At 48.6% G+C, this 14,289-nt stretch overlaps 1 protein-coding gene across 2 annotated transcripts; it reads left to right on the forward strand.

Moving 5' to 3' along the window:
* On the forward strand, positions 1-6,112 carry LOC114202943 (GTPase IMAP family member 6). 2 transcript variants are annotated; one of them, XM_028096333.2, is made up of 3 exons: positions 1-304; positions 1,984-2,068; positions 4,132-6,112. In XM_028096333.2, the coding sequence occupies exons 1-3, from the start codon at positions 131-133 to the stop codon at positions 4,923-4,925; spliced, it is 1,053 nt and encodes a 350-aa protein (XP_027952134.2). In that variant the 5' UTR covers positions 1-130; the 3' UTR covers positions 4,926-6,112. The 2 variants fall into 2 exon arrangements, with proteins under 2 accessions (XP_027952134.2, XP_027952135.1); XM_028096334.2 differs by lacking the exons at positions 1-304; positions 1,984-2,068 and adding an exon at positions 2,752-3,138.
* The last annotated feature ends 8,177 nt before the right edge of the window (positions 6,113-14,289 follow it).

Raw genomic sequence — 14,289 nt, forward strand, 5'->3', positions numbered from 1 at the left:
CTTCTGACTGAGGAGGGCCTGGCCTGCGTCTTCCCATTCACTTCCTGTTCCCCCCACAGCCCACAGCTGCTCTTTCAGGGCAGTTCTGGAGCTGAGCTTTCTCATCCCAGTTTGCTGAGAAAGAGAAGCCATGTCCTTTCTCTGTTCCTACGCGGTGGACACTTTCCTCTACCTCTTCCCCTCAAGGTCCGCAGAAGCCTACGATGTGTCGGCCCCAAAAGGAAAAACAAAGAATTCACATGAGCACATGGCCCCAGGAGACAGAAAACACCGCCATTCCTCTTGCCCCGCAGCTGACAGAGTGGTAAGTCCGAGTGGGAGGGGACTGTGTCTGTGCGCCTGTGTGCTGTGTGTGTGTTCGTATGTGTTGTTTGTGTACATGTGAAGAGTATGTATGCTTCCGTGTGTGCTGTGTTTTTGTGTTTGTGTGAGTATGTGTCGTGTTTGGGAGTGTTTGGGTGCAGTGTGTGTGATGCGTGTGTGGGAATGTGTGTGTTTATGTGGGTGTGTGTGTGTGGATGTGTGTGTTTGTGTAGATATGCGTGCTGTATATTTATGTTTGTGTGTGTGTGCTATGTTTGTGTGTATGTGAGCTTATGTGCATGTGTTATGTTTGTGTTTATGTGTATATGTGTTTATAGGTTTGCGAGTACGTGTGTGGTAATGCTTTGAGTGTATGTTTGTGAGTCTGTATGTTTGTGACTGTGCGGGTGTGTGTTGTGTTTGTGAGTGTGTGTGTTGTGTTTGTGACTGCGTATGTTTGTGAGCGTGGGATTGTGTTGTGTTTGTGGGTGTGTAGGTGTCTGTTGTGTTTGTGAGTGTGTGGGTGTGTGTTGTGATTATGTGTATATGTTTGTGAGTGTGTGTTTGTATGTTTGTGAGTGTGGGTGAGTATTGTGTTTGTGAGTGTGTAGGTGTGTGTTGTGTTTGTGAATGTGTGGATGTGTGTTCTGTTTGTGAGTGTGTGTATGTGAGTGTGTGGGTGTACGTGTTGGGTTTGTGTGTGTTTGCTTGTGAATGTGTGTTGTGTTTGTGAATGTGTGTTTGCATGTTTGTGAGTGTGTTTGTGGGTATATGTTTGTGAGTGTGGGTGTGTGTTGTGTTTTAGTGGGGTGTGTGTTGGGTTTGTGAGTGTGTGGGTGTGTGTTGGGTTTGTGTGTATATGTGAGTGTGGGTGTGTGTGTTTGTGAGCATGGGTGTGTGTTGCGGTCCTGGTCGGAAGGACATGGCCCTACTTTGCAAGGAGGACTAGGAGTTGCTCTAGCAGATGTCATAAAGTGTGTTGGAACCTCACAGGGGAGGAGATCTCAGGGACGTTTAGCTCAGGCCCCGCACTCACACTTACGGGAACACTAGGGCCCAGGCAGTGTGGCCCTCGTAATGATGGTGGTTGGAGAGGAGCACTGAGGTCCCCTGGCTCTCAGCGGGACTCCGCCCCCCAGCCCGAAGGCCCCTTCCCTGTCGTCCTCACCGCAGAACCCGGCCACCCACCTCTTGCCCTCTGCAAGCCTCACTGCCGAGCCTTCCCCACAGGTCAGGCCTGGACGGTTCTTTTTGGCCCAAGACACCCCTGGGACTCCCCCCCGCCACGCCAGGCCAGTCCCCCGCCACAACTCCCTGCTCGTGCCCTCCAGATCTTTCGACCGCTCTCAGGACCCAGGATCAGACCTGCCTCTGCCCTCTGCTCCTTTCTGTCCTCACAGAACAGCTCCAGGTCCCTGTCTATCCAAATGTCACCCACTCCTGAGCCGGCAGGGCCACTCACCTTTCTCCATGAAGTCTCTTAGAGTGACAGTAGAGACCACAGTGGTGGGGGGCGGGGAGAGAGGAGAGCAAGGGAAGTGGGGTCCCCTCCGACCCCCTCCAGCCCCCCATTCAGGCTGCTCCCCCTCAAACCAATGCTTCTGGCAAGAGAAAGGCAAAAGTCAGGTGCCTCTTAAACTCTGTTGAAAGACTACTGAGACATATTATGATCTTCTCTAGCCAGAGGAAGAAGAACACGAACAGACTCTCGAGGACAATCCTGCAGGAGTGCTGTGTCAGGATCCTAGACGAGACATTCTAGGAGGTAAACTACTCCCTGGCAGAAATGAACGTGAGCGGGGTGTGGATGGGGACGTTCGGAGAGCGGGTGGTGCGCTGGGACAGGCAGCGGGGCTCAACCCGGTCAGAGATGTGCCCACCCGGGCCGCCGTCAGAGGGCCTTTGGGTCGGGGCCCTTCTCTACTGCAGCCAAGTAAGAGGGAAAGGTCCCCGAGAGGCGGAGCAGGCGAAAGGAAGGGGAGACACAGTGCTCGTTGCCCCCTTTACGAAGTCTCTGTGCCAGGCCCAAGGGAAAGGGTCCGTGCGTTCTGGGCTTTCGTCCCCAGGAGGCATGTGCCGATGCTCAGGGTGACCAAACGGCTCACCCGGGCCTGAGGCTCTGAAAGCAACAGACCCTGTTGGCCGGAGCCCATGTGAGAGCTCCTGGGGTCCTACGGGCTGCAGAGCACCCTGGGGACAAGCAGAGTGTCCTCGGCCGACTGCTGCCTCAGAACCGGGCCTAGCCTTCTCACGGGGCTCTGTCCCCCCAAAAGCTATTGCATCACGGTCAGGCACGCCACTTCCGAGGGCTCAACATGGCCATCTCACCTGGGGAGACGGAATCTGGGAATGCTGGAAATCCATCCATTTTCCTGGCCAGCAGAAATTATTTGTGATTCGTTGTGTATTTTAACACAAATGGCTTTTTTTTTTTTTTTTTTACTCTATGAACCTCCATGGCCTGAGGCACCGGGAGAGAGCCTTTTTAATAAGCCACATAAGAAATTTGCCAGAAATTTCTGCGTGCTTCCTGGAAGCTCCCACCCACTCACCCACATTCCTTTCAAGCCCGCCGGGGGAAGCCAGAGGGAGCCAAAGCCACTCAGTCCTGATAGGCAGCGGGGCGACAGCAGAAAAGCATGCCGTTGCTCAGGAGAGTCAGGAAGACAGGCCCATCCCGCCTTCAGGAGGCCGAGGGCTCTGACACGGAGACACGTCAGTCTCTTCAGTGGGGAACAGACCTGGAAACCAGCTATGATGTGGCATTGCTCTGTGTGCTCTGGGTCTGGGATCGGAAAGGCCCGAAAGGAACTCCCCTCCTGCCCTCGGCCCCAGGTGTGTCTGAGAATCCTCACCCTGGGCTTCTCCATATTAAGGGGGCATCTCCCGGTCTTTTCTCTCTGCTCATGGTTCTGATATTCTGCGGGGTGAGAACGTCCAGCCCAAACTTTCAGGTTGTTGCCCAACAATGTGGAGCCAGCATGCCTCTGCGCTTGGAGCCTGGGGTCTGGCTGAGGTGGTCCCCCACTCCCAACCTTCCCAGTGGGAAAAGCTGAAGAAGGTGACGCGGTCAGTTGCCTCAGAGGGAGGACCTAGACACAGAGGCCACATACTTCTTCTCTTCCTTCTCTTACCGAGAAGGATCTTCAGTCAGGGATCTTCGGCAAAGCTCAGGGTCCCATATTCATGCTGGGCTAATCTCCCACCTGGGTGGGAAGAGACGGCCCTGAGAAGGAGTTCGAAAACCTCACCAGCCGGCAGTCTCCCTTCGGGGTAGATACCCAACAGAATGGAGAGCGGGGACTCAGAGACATTTGTACCCTGATGTTCAGGGCCGCACAATTCACAGTAACAAAGGGCGGAAACAGCCCAAATGTTCATGTGTGGATATGAATCAACAAAAAGTGCTCTCTCCCTACAACGGGGTAGTATTCAGCCTTCAAAAGGAAGGAAATTCTAACCCGTGCTACGACATGAATGAACTGGGAAACACTATGCTAAGCGAAATAAGCCAGACACAGAAAAGCAAATGCAATTACAACTTGGGGTGAGGAAAACGTTCTTGAGATGCTCGGTGGAGATGATTGCACAACACTGTGAATGTCCTGAGCGCCACTGAGTTGCACGCCTAAAAGTGAGTACAGTGATAAATTTTATGTCATAGTATATATTTTTTATATCGTGTATTTACCACAATTAAAAAAAAAAAGGCAAGACAGGACGTGAGCCCCCGCCGGTCTCGGGTGCAGACCCGGGTCTTCGCCTCTCCCACCCCCACCCGGCACGGCTCTAACCCCAGCCCCCTGTGCTTTGTCTCGGTGCTTCTAGGCCTCGGGGAGGACCCACGGAGCCCGCGGACACTGAGGCTGCTCCTGGTGGGCAAAACGGGCAGCGGGAAAAGCGCCACCGGAAACAGCATCCTGGGCCGGAGAGAGTTCGAGTCTAAACTCAGCCCTCGACCGGTCACCCTGACCCTCCAGCGGGGCAGCCGCGACTGGGCCGGGCGGGAGCTCGAGGTGATCGACACCCCCGACATCCTGTCCCCGCGGGCCGGGCCGGAGGCGGCGGCAAGGGCCATCTGCGAGGCGGTGGCCTTCTCGGCGCCCGGGCCGCACGCCCTGCTGCTGGTGACGCAGCTGGGCCGCTTCACCGACGAGGACCGGCGGGCCGTGCGGCGCCTGCAGGAGGCCTTCGGGGTGGGCGTCCTGGCGCACACGGTGCTGGTGTTCACGCGCAAGGAGGACCTGGAGGGCGGCTCCCTGGACGAGTACGTGCGGGCCACCGACAACCAGCACCTGGCCCAGCTGGACGCGCTGTGCGCGCGGCGCCACTGCGCCTTCGACAACGCGGCGGCCGGCGCCCGGCAGGAGGCGCAGCTGCGGGAGCTGCTGCAGCTGGTGGACGGCGTCCTGTGGGAAAACGAGGGCCGCTCCTACAGGTACCCGGCCTACCGGGACTCCCAGCAGCGCGGCCTGCTGCGGGCCGCGCGGGAGACGCCGATCAGCCGCGGGCAGGGCTCCGAAGGGGCGCCCCTCCAGGAGCCCCTGCTGGAGGGACTGTGCCGGTTGCAGAAGGAATTCGAGAAGGCTCACAGACAGCTGCTCAAGAGCGCGCCCATCTGAGCTTACGCTGGACCGCGGCCCCTGGAGCCGGCTGCCAGCCCCGTCCCCTGCTCTCTCCATCCCCGGGGGTCGCTGGCCACCCCAGGCTCCTGGGGGGTGTCTGATGCGTCGAGAGGCGGGTGCGTTCCCCAGTTCCCCGCTCGCACCCCGGGGCCCTCATCAGCCCTTCCAGGCAACCTGCAAAGGAAGCAGTTGAATGACTTAAACGCTGCAGGGAGTAGCCTGCCGGCTGGAGGGGGGAGACCTCTGCAACACGGGGGTGTCCTTTTGGAGGGCTGCTCCTACAGACAGGGTCCCTCAGAAGCCACCTGCGATTGGGGAGGACGGCAGGATTTCGGGGGGGTGTCTGGCTCTGGCCACCTGACTGCATAAGGACATGGAGGCGCCTCAGGGGCCCCTCAGCTTCTTCGAGGTTCTAGGGGCTTCTGGGGAGTCTGACCAACTGATGGAAACCGAATAGGAGCAGACCGGGGCAAAATGCCTCCCAATATGCTCCTCTTTTCCTTTCCTGCAGCTGTGGGGCCGAGGGCCTCCAGCTACCTTCTTCCGGGAGAGGTGGGAACTGGAGGTGGGGGAGACAGTGCGGGAGGGCAATCCGAAATCAGAAGACACGGCCTCAGGTCTGTCTGGACACCTGCCCTCTGGTTGGAGATTCTCTACAATCCATGACACCCACCTTCCCCAGACTCAATGGACTCCTAAGAAAGCTGGAGCATTTCTTCTGCTGGGAGGTTCAGAAAAGGGTCTCAAGGCACCACAGAGACTTATTTTGAGTGTATACTTAGGATAGTCCTTGTGGGGGCGCCTGGGGGGGCTCAGAGGGTTAAGCGGCTGCCTTTGGCTCAGGTCATGATCCCGGGGTCCTGGGATTGAGCCCCGCGTCGGGCTCCCTGCTCAGCGGGGGAGCCTGCTTCTCCCTCTCCCTCCCCTCACTCCCGCTCTCTCGCTATCTCTCTCCCTATCTCTGTCTCTCTCAAATCAATAAAAATCTCCTCTCAATAAAAAAAAAGAGATAGTCCTTGTGCCAGAGCCATTTATTACATATGCCCATTCCCCGCTGAACTGAAACACAACATTCATCATGTAAGAAGTTTTCATATTCCCAAAGATCCATGTCAGGATTTTCAATTCTGTTTTGGTCTTCGACTTTTTTCCTTTGTTATGAATAAAATGCTGATTTGATTACAGAGGCTTGGAGTGTAGTACGGCACACCCGATTTCCTCCTCAGTCTACATGGTTATATTTCCTTTGTTATTCTCAGGCGTTTATTCTTCTGTGTGAGAGTTAAAATCACTTGTTTCATTATCAGAAAAGAAACAACGGGCATTCCAGTTGGAATTGTCTTCCATTGGGTTTGGGACGATTGGTAAACACGCCAAGGGTAAATGGATCAAGGCCGTCATACCTCCAAGTGAGTAGACTCCCAACTTCAGAGCTATGGAGTAAAAGCTAAAATCATTTGCATTTCCATTACAAGATTAATTTCTGTAATTTGAGTGATCTTGTTTTGACGGTTAGTTTCGTTAAGTTTCATAACAGAAAATATAAGCATTGACCAAATGATAGCCTTTCAGTGACTCTCAATGGCAAGTCACTCAAAACGTTGTCAGTCATTCAAAACCCTAAAGGGATTGGTTTTAATTGCATCAAATGCAGTGGGGTTTTTTTGTTTGTTTGTTTGTTTTTTCTCCTTTATGATGAAAGATCAAGGGAGAAAACTCCCACCACATTTCAGGGGGAGGGATAGTTCTTGCACCACCATCACTGCCTGAGCCTCACAGAATGGGGAAGGCATGCGTGGGTATGTTCTGGAAACTCCAGTCTACGTACCAGTAAGAAAGATGTGATGTGGGTGGAGGTGGGGGTGGGCTGAGGACGCAGGGTTGTCTTGGCCAAGGCTATGAAAATAGCCAACTTTACAATTTGTGCCTTTCTAGAAACATCTCTACACTGGAGCAAAGCATGAAAGATGGGGATTTGGGCAACTAGAAGGGGTCAGTGCCTACAAGGCTGTTTCCTCCCTGCTGGGTCAGAACAGCTGTTTGAAATCTCAGGGCTGAGTTTCCAGCTCCCAGCGCTCCTGTAATAACACTTGATAACCTATGTAGAAAATACAAAATAATAACAATTTTACAACAACTGTTCGAAGGCCCAGGGAAGTGACCAAATGCAGGCAGACGCGATAAGGAACTGTCATCCCCAAAGGGTCCAGGAGGAATTTTTTTCTGGAAGCCTGAAAGAGATGTGACAGATGTCCGCAGTTGCCCATGGCAGCAAAGACAGAATCTGAGGTTCTAGTTCATCAAACATTCCACTGGAATACTGAACGGGTCATATTTTAGGTGTGAAAACCATATCAGGACAAACAGATTTGCCCTAAAAGAAGAACAAGGTTGAAGTAATCCCTTGCGAGTGATGGCTAAAACCAAGCCTTCCCAAAGTCAAAGTGATCTGCCAGTACTTTAAGTGCCTGCTAAAACAAACTCAATATTCTTCAGAAGGTAGTAATATCCTGAGTCTCTACAGCATGTTATCCACAATACCTATAGATTGTTAAAATTTCTTCTTTTCTAACGTAAGGATAGAAATCTATGAAATTTTCCTCTCGGGGCTCCTGGCTGGCTCATTCAGTTAAGTGGCCCGCTCTTGATTAGGACTCGGGTCATGGTCTCAGGCTCTTGGGTTTGGTGGGGAGTCTGCTTGAGATTCTTTCTCTCCCTCTCCCTCTGCCCTTCCCCCTCGTCTCTAAAATAAACAAATACATCTTTATTTTTTTGAAAAAAGAAATTTCCTCTACACACGCGTATCTATGTCTCACAAACTTTTGTATATCCTGTTTTCACTATCATTCAGTTTAGAATATTTTCTATATTCTTTGTGATGTCTTTTTTCATTCATGGATTATTTAGGAGTATGTATTTGATTTCCAAATATTTGAATATTTTCTAGAAGCTGTAGTATTCAATATGGCAGCCACTAGCCACATGGGGCTACGGAGCACTTGAAATGTAGCTGGCACACCTGAGAAGAAGTGTAGCATTTTACATAATTATAATGAGCTTTAACTGAAATTTCAAAACAGAAGCAGTGTAAGATACTTCACCATGAAACACAGCTTTGTTGTTCAAGTAGAAATAAATTTCCCTCCAACTGTCCTATCACATGTTATTGCTGTGATGCAATGCAAATGTTGGCCATGTGCACTGTTTTTAGTGTTACACATAAGCCCGTCATTGAGCTAGTCATGTCAATAGATCGATTCTGTTCGAATAATCCTTTTTCACTGATGCAATACTTTTGTCTGAATACTTGATATAGACAGGATGAGTCACAGTAACGCCTACCTACATTGTACTTGGCAATTCAGCTTAAAGACTGATTATTATTTTATTCATAATATACTTAAATTGATTTTTAGCTTAAAAATAAATAGGGACAGATTTTTAACTTTAAAATGAAGGCAGGAGCACCTGGATGGCTCAAGTCGTGGTTCTCAGGGTCCTGGGGTAGAGCAGAGCATGGAGTCGGCTTGGGAGTCTCTCTCTCTCCGTCTTCCTCTGCCCCTCCCCCTGCTCGTGCCCTCGCTCTAAATAAATCAAATATTTTACAAAATGAATGCATAACACCGATGCAGAACAAACGGAGATGACCGGGCAAGCGCTATGACAGAAATGGAGAGAGAGAAAGAGACTAGAAGAAGATACGTTACAAAATTCTTGACCGGTAACAATTGCAATTTCCTGCAGTCCAGCAAGGCCAGAGAAAAAGTGGTTAGAGACATTTTCAGCATACACATAAGAATTCTGATAAAATGTTTCCTCTCAACAATCAGAAACAAAGTTGATAAAACGAGTAACTGGAGCCAGAATTAAACGTCCAACAAAACCATTCTAAACAATTTTTAGCAGGGTCTGAGCTTGTAACCTGGGCCACTTAAAAGCAGCTTGGATTATTGCACACACAAAAAACAACACTTTTAGTTGGAGAGAGAGAAAAATAAATAAATAACTACTGTGGGTATGAAAAGTTTTGGTGGAAATTTTTCAGAAAAGCCCAAGAATTTTAAAGTATCAAAATAAGAAAGACATATTAAGACAGCAAACCATCGTCCATAAAAGACAAGATCTGTTTAATGATACCAAAGATGAATCAATTTGAAATTTGAAAAGCTGCAAGTATTTTTCTTTAGAGCTATAGGAGAGGTGTGATATAAGGCACTGCCCAAATAATATTCTGAGTGTGTCTTAACACATTCCCAAATCTATGAAGACATGCTGTAAATTCAGGGCAAAAAGTCAGGTTGGTGGGATGGCTATCTCAGAATCTTTTAAGCCTGTCAGATGAGAATTTTCATAGATATTTGGCACAAACCTCTTGTGATGGAAACACCTGCACAGGACGCCAGTCTGAGCCTCATCCCGTACGCCCCAGAATTGCTGGACCGTGCTCTTTTCCACCTCTGGATCCTCCTTCATCTTGCTTCGATTGTTTCCAGAAATATTGCAGCTCCCATCACTTATACAGAGTATTTGATTAGGAAAACTGAAGTCCACCTAGGAAATGAGAGGCTTGCCCAAGCCCGGGAGGGCTGGGGATGCAAGCGTCCGGGGAGCGAACTGGGGCGTTGAGCCAGGCGGTTCTCATGTCGTCAGCCCCGAAGCACAACCGCTGTGTGTTTGCAAAGGCTTCCGGACAATGGTGCTCCTTCTCATCCACGTTCCGAATCTCGAGGGAGTGCCTCTCTTTGGCAGACGCTAACCAGGACCTAAGGGAGAAGGGATGATAGGGAATGTCCTTCTAGGCTCCTTCCCCGGGATGCAGAGAAGGGAGCCTCGGGGAGCATCAGTGGTGCCACAGTGACAAGAGAGGACTCAGCACAGTGAAAAATTCATAGGGAAAGGTTCACCTTCTATCCAATCTTATGGGAACGTTTCCTATCGCATCCAAGACATCGAATAAGAGTTATACCTGTTTTCCTGATCTCAGGGTCCGGAGATGAGCCCGAGGTTGGAGCCTGCTTAAGAGTCTCTCTCTCTCCCTCTGCCCCTCCCCAGCACACCGGCCCGCGCTCTCTCTCTTTCTCTCTCTCAAACAAGACAAAACCAAACCCCAAACACTTATACCTCTTTCATGCTGGGTATGCCTGGGACAAAGAATTAATTTAATATCTGGTATTTTAGTTACTTGGGTCTCAGTCGGCTGACACACGGTGTCACAGTAGTGGGCGGCGGCAAACTTCCTTGTTCACGGCTGTGCACCAAATTCCCCGCATCCCTGAGGCACTTGCTGAATATTTTTATTTTTCAAGAACAGGAAACAGATGGTATTCTCTTCCTCTTAACCTGCTGTGACCAGACATGACCCTCACTTTTGGTTCCTTGTTCCATCCTATATGCACACCAAAGAAGTTCTCTTTCTGGCAGGTCCAGCTGAGTCATCTCGGACTGTAACTCTTCGGTGGTCAGGTGGCCCCATTAGATGCAACTAGCTCTCTTCCATTCAGGGAGAAGAAGGAAGGCTTCTAACTTTGGATTCTGGTCCCTGCTACAGTCTCCAGTTCTCTTGACTCGGGAGTCCTAGACTTCTGGTAGAAATCCGGTATTCTGCCCTATTTGGTTTAGTTCTTTGTGTATATGCTTTTCCATCAGAATCTCGGAGAGGAGGAGTCTTTGGTGCCCCGAATCCAGCGGGTCACATTTGGAACGAGGGAAATGCCTTGAACATTATTGAAGTGACTTTGCCTTTTTCCCATTCAATCACAGAATCTTTGCTCCAGGGCAGTCACTCTCAAAGTATGGTGGTCCCAGGCCAGCACTTCAGCAGCACCTGGGAGCATGTTGGGAATGCAGATTCTCAGAAACTTTGTCCTTTAGCATGCCTTCCCGCCGGCTCTGACGCATGCGAATGCTTCACAAAATACAGAGAAAAACCTGAAGAATCAGCTTCTTTTTTTTTAATTTTTTTATTGGTATGTTAATCACCATACATTACATCATTAGTTTTTGATGCGGTGTTCCATGATTCATTGTTTGTGCATAACACCCAGTGCTCCACGCAGAATGTGCCCTCTTTAATACCCATCACCAGGCTAACCCATCCCCCCACCCCCTCCCCGCTAGAACCCTCAGTTTGTTTTTCAGAGTCCATCGTCTCTCATGGTTCGTCTCCCCCTCCGACTTTCTCCCCTTCATTCTTCCCCTCCTGCTATCTTCTTCTTCTTCTTTTTTTTTTCTTAACATATATTGCATTATTTGTTTCAGAAGTACAGATCCGTGATTCAACAGTCTTGCACAATTCACAGCGCTCACCATAGCACATACCCTCCCCAATGTCTATCACCCAGCCACCCCGTCCCTCCCACCCCCCACCACTCCAGCAACCCTCAGTTTGTTTCCTGAGATTAAGAATTCCTCATATCAGTGAGGTCATATGATACATGTCTTTCTCTGATTGACTTATTTCACTCAGCATAACACCCTCCAGTTCTATCCACGTCGTTGCAAATGGCAAGATCTCATTCCTTTTGATGGCTGCATAATATTCCCTCGTGTATATATTCCACATCTTCTTTATCCATTCATCTGTCGACAGACATCTTGGCTCTTTCCACAGTTTGGCTATTGTGGACATTGCTGCTATAAACATTGGGGTGCACGTACCCCTTCGGGTCCCTACCTTTGTATCTCTGTGGTAAATACCCAGTAGTGCAATTGCTGGATCGTAGGGTAGCTCTATTTTCAACTGTTGGAGGAACCTCCATACTGTTTTCCAGAGGGGTTGCACCAGCTTGCATTCCCACCAACACTGTAGAAGGGTTCCCCTTTCTCCGCATCCCCGCCAACATCTGTCGTTTCCTGACTTGTTAATCTTAGCCATTCTGACTGGTGTGAGGTGCTATCTCATTGAGGTTTTGATTCGGATTTCCCTGATGCCGGACGATGTTGAGCACTTTTTCATGTGTCTGTTGGCCATTTGGACGTCTCCTTTGGAAAAATGTCTGTTCATGTCTTCTGCCCGTTTCTTGATTGGATTATTTGTTCTTTGGGTGTTGAGTTTGATAAGTTCTTTATAGATTTTGGATACTAGCCCTTTATCTGATATGTCATTTGCAAATGTTTTCTCCCATTCTGTCGGTTCTCTTTTGGTTTTGTGGACTGTTTCTTTTGCTGTGCAAAAGCTTTTTATCTTGATGAAATCCCAATAGTTCAGTTTTGTCCTTGCTTCCCTTGCCTTTGGCGACGTTTCTAGAAAGAAGTTGCTGCGGCTGAGGTCGAAGAGGTTGCTACCTGTGTTCTCCTTTAGGATTTGGATGGACTCCTGTCTCACGTTTAGGTCTTTCAACCACTTGGAGTCTATTTTTGTGTGTGGTGTAAGGAAATGGTCCAGTTTCATTCTTCTGCATGCGGCTGTCCAATTTTCCCCAGCACCATTTGTTGAAGAGACTGTCTTTTTTCCATTGGACATTCTCTCCTGCTTTGTCAAAGATGAGTTGACCATAGAGTTGAGGGTCCATTTCTGGGCTCTCGATTCTGTTCCACTGATCGATGTGTCTGTTTTTGTGCCAGTACCATACTGTCTTGATGATGACAGCTTTGTAATAGAGCTGGAAGTCTGGAATTGTGATGCCGCCAGCTTTGCTTTTCTTTTTCAATATTCCTCTGGCTATTCGGGGGTCTCTTTTGGTGCCATACAAATGTTAGGATGATTTGTTCCATTTCTTTGAAAAAAGTGGATGGTATTTTGATGGGGATTGCACTGAATGTGTAGACTGCTCTAGGTAGCCTTGACATCTTCACAATGTTTGTTCTTCCAATCCATGAGCATGGAACGTTTTTCCATTTCTCTGTGTCTTCCTCAATTTCTTTCATGAGTATTTTATAGTTTTCTGAGTACAGATCCTTTGCCTCTTTGGTTAAATTCATTCCTAGGTATCTTATGGTTTTGAGTGCAGTTGTAAATGGGATCGAGTCCTTCATTTGTCTCTCTTTTGTCTTGTTGTTGGTGTATAGGAATGCCACTGATTTCTGTGCATTGATTTTAGAGCCTGCTACTTGACTGAACTCCTGGATGAGTTCTAGCAGTTTTGGGGTGGAGTCTTTTGGGTTTTCCACATACAGTATCATATCATCTGCAAAGAGTGAGAGTTTGACTTCCTCTTTGCCGATTTGGATGCCTTTGATTTCTTTTTGTTGTCTGATTGCTGTGGCTAGGACTTCTAATACTATGTTGAATAGCAGTGGTGAGAGTGGACATCCCTGCCGCGTTCCTGACCTTAGGGGCAAAGCTCTCAGCTTTTCCCCATTGAGAATGATATTCGCTGTAGGTTTTTCGTAGATGGCTTTTATGATATTGAGGTACGTACCCTCTATCCCTGTACTCTGAAGAGTTTTGATCAAGAAAGGGTGCTGTACTTTGTCAAATGCTTTTTCTGCATCTATTGAGAGGATCATATGATTCTTCTTCTTTCTTTTGTTAATGTATTGTATCACGTTGATTGATTTGCAGATGTTGAACCAGGCTTGCAGCCCAGGGATAAATCCCACTTGGTCCTGGTGAATAATCCTTTTAATGTACTGTTGGATCCTATTGGCTAGTATTTTGGTGAGAATTTTCGCATCCATGTTCATCAAGGATATTGGTCTGTAATTCTCCTTTTTGATGGGGTCTTTGTCTGGTTTTGGGATGAAGGTAATGGTGGCCTCATAAAATGAGTTTGGAAGTTTTTCTTCCATTTCTATTTTTTTGGAACAGTTTGAGGAGAATAGGTATTAAATTCTTCTTTAAATGTTTGGTACAATTCCCCTAGGAAGCCATCTGGCCCTGGGCTTTGGTTTGTTGGGAGATTTTTGATGACTCCTTCAATTTCCTTAGTGGTTATAGCCTGTTCAGGTTTCTATTTCTTCCTGGTTCAATTTTGGTAGTTGATACATCTCTAGGAATGCACCCATTTTGAAGAATCAGCTTCTGATAGTAAAAAATAGTAATAGGGTTTTGTTAAAAGGTGGCGGCCTCGTAATCCAGGGTGTTTCTTTAGAATGGATTGTCTATATTCTATCACTCCTCCAACTGGCATGACAAGGTCCAGGTCTCATTTGCTGTGCAGTAACATTTTATGCAGTAGGTGTCCAGATAAGTGGAGTTGGGAATACTCCATCATCTTACAGGGGAAAGAAACCAGAGAGGAAGAAAGGGGAATAAAGCAATGAGAGGTGTGTCCCAAATTCTGTCAAACAACAGATTTCTCAACAAATTCCAATGTCACGTAGGCATCTATCCCCCACCGAAGGAGAGGAACACCGTGGCTGGGGGATAGTTATTGAAGTCACCTACATAGAGAGACTGAACCCTGTCTAAAGGGTCTCT

Source organism: Eumetopias jubatus, unplaced genomic scaffold (assembly GCF_037043125.1).
Source record: "Eumetopias jubatus isolate StellerSeaLion01/CBP00866 unplaced genomic scaffold, mEumJub1_p1.0 scaffold_14, whole genome shotgun sequence".
Taxonomy (NCBI): Eukaryota; Metazoa; Chordata; class Mammalia; order Carnivora; family Otariidae; genus Eumetopias; species Eumetopias jubatus.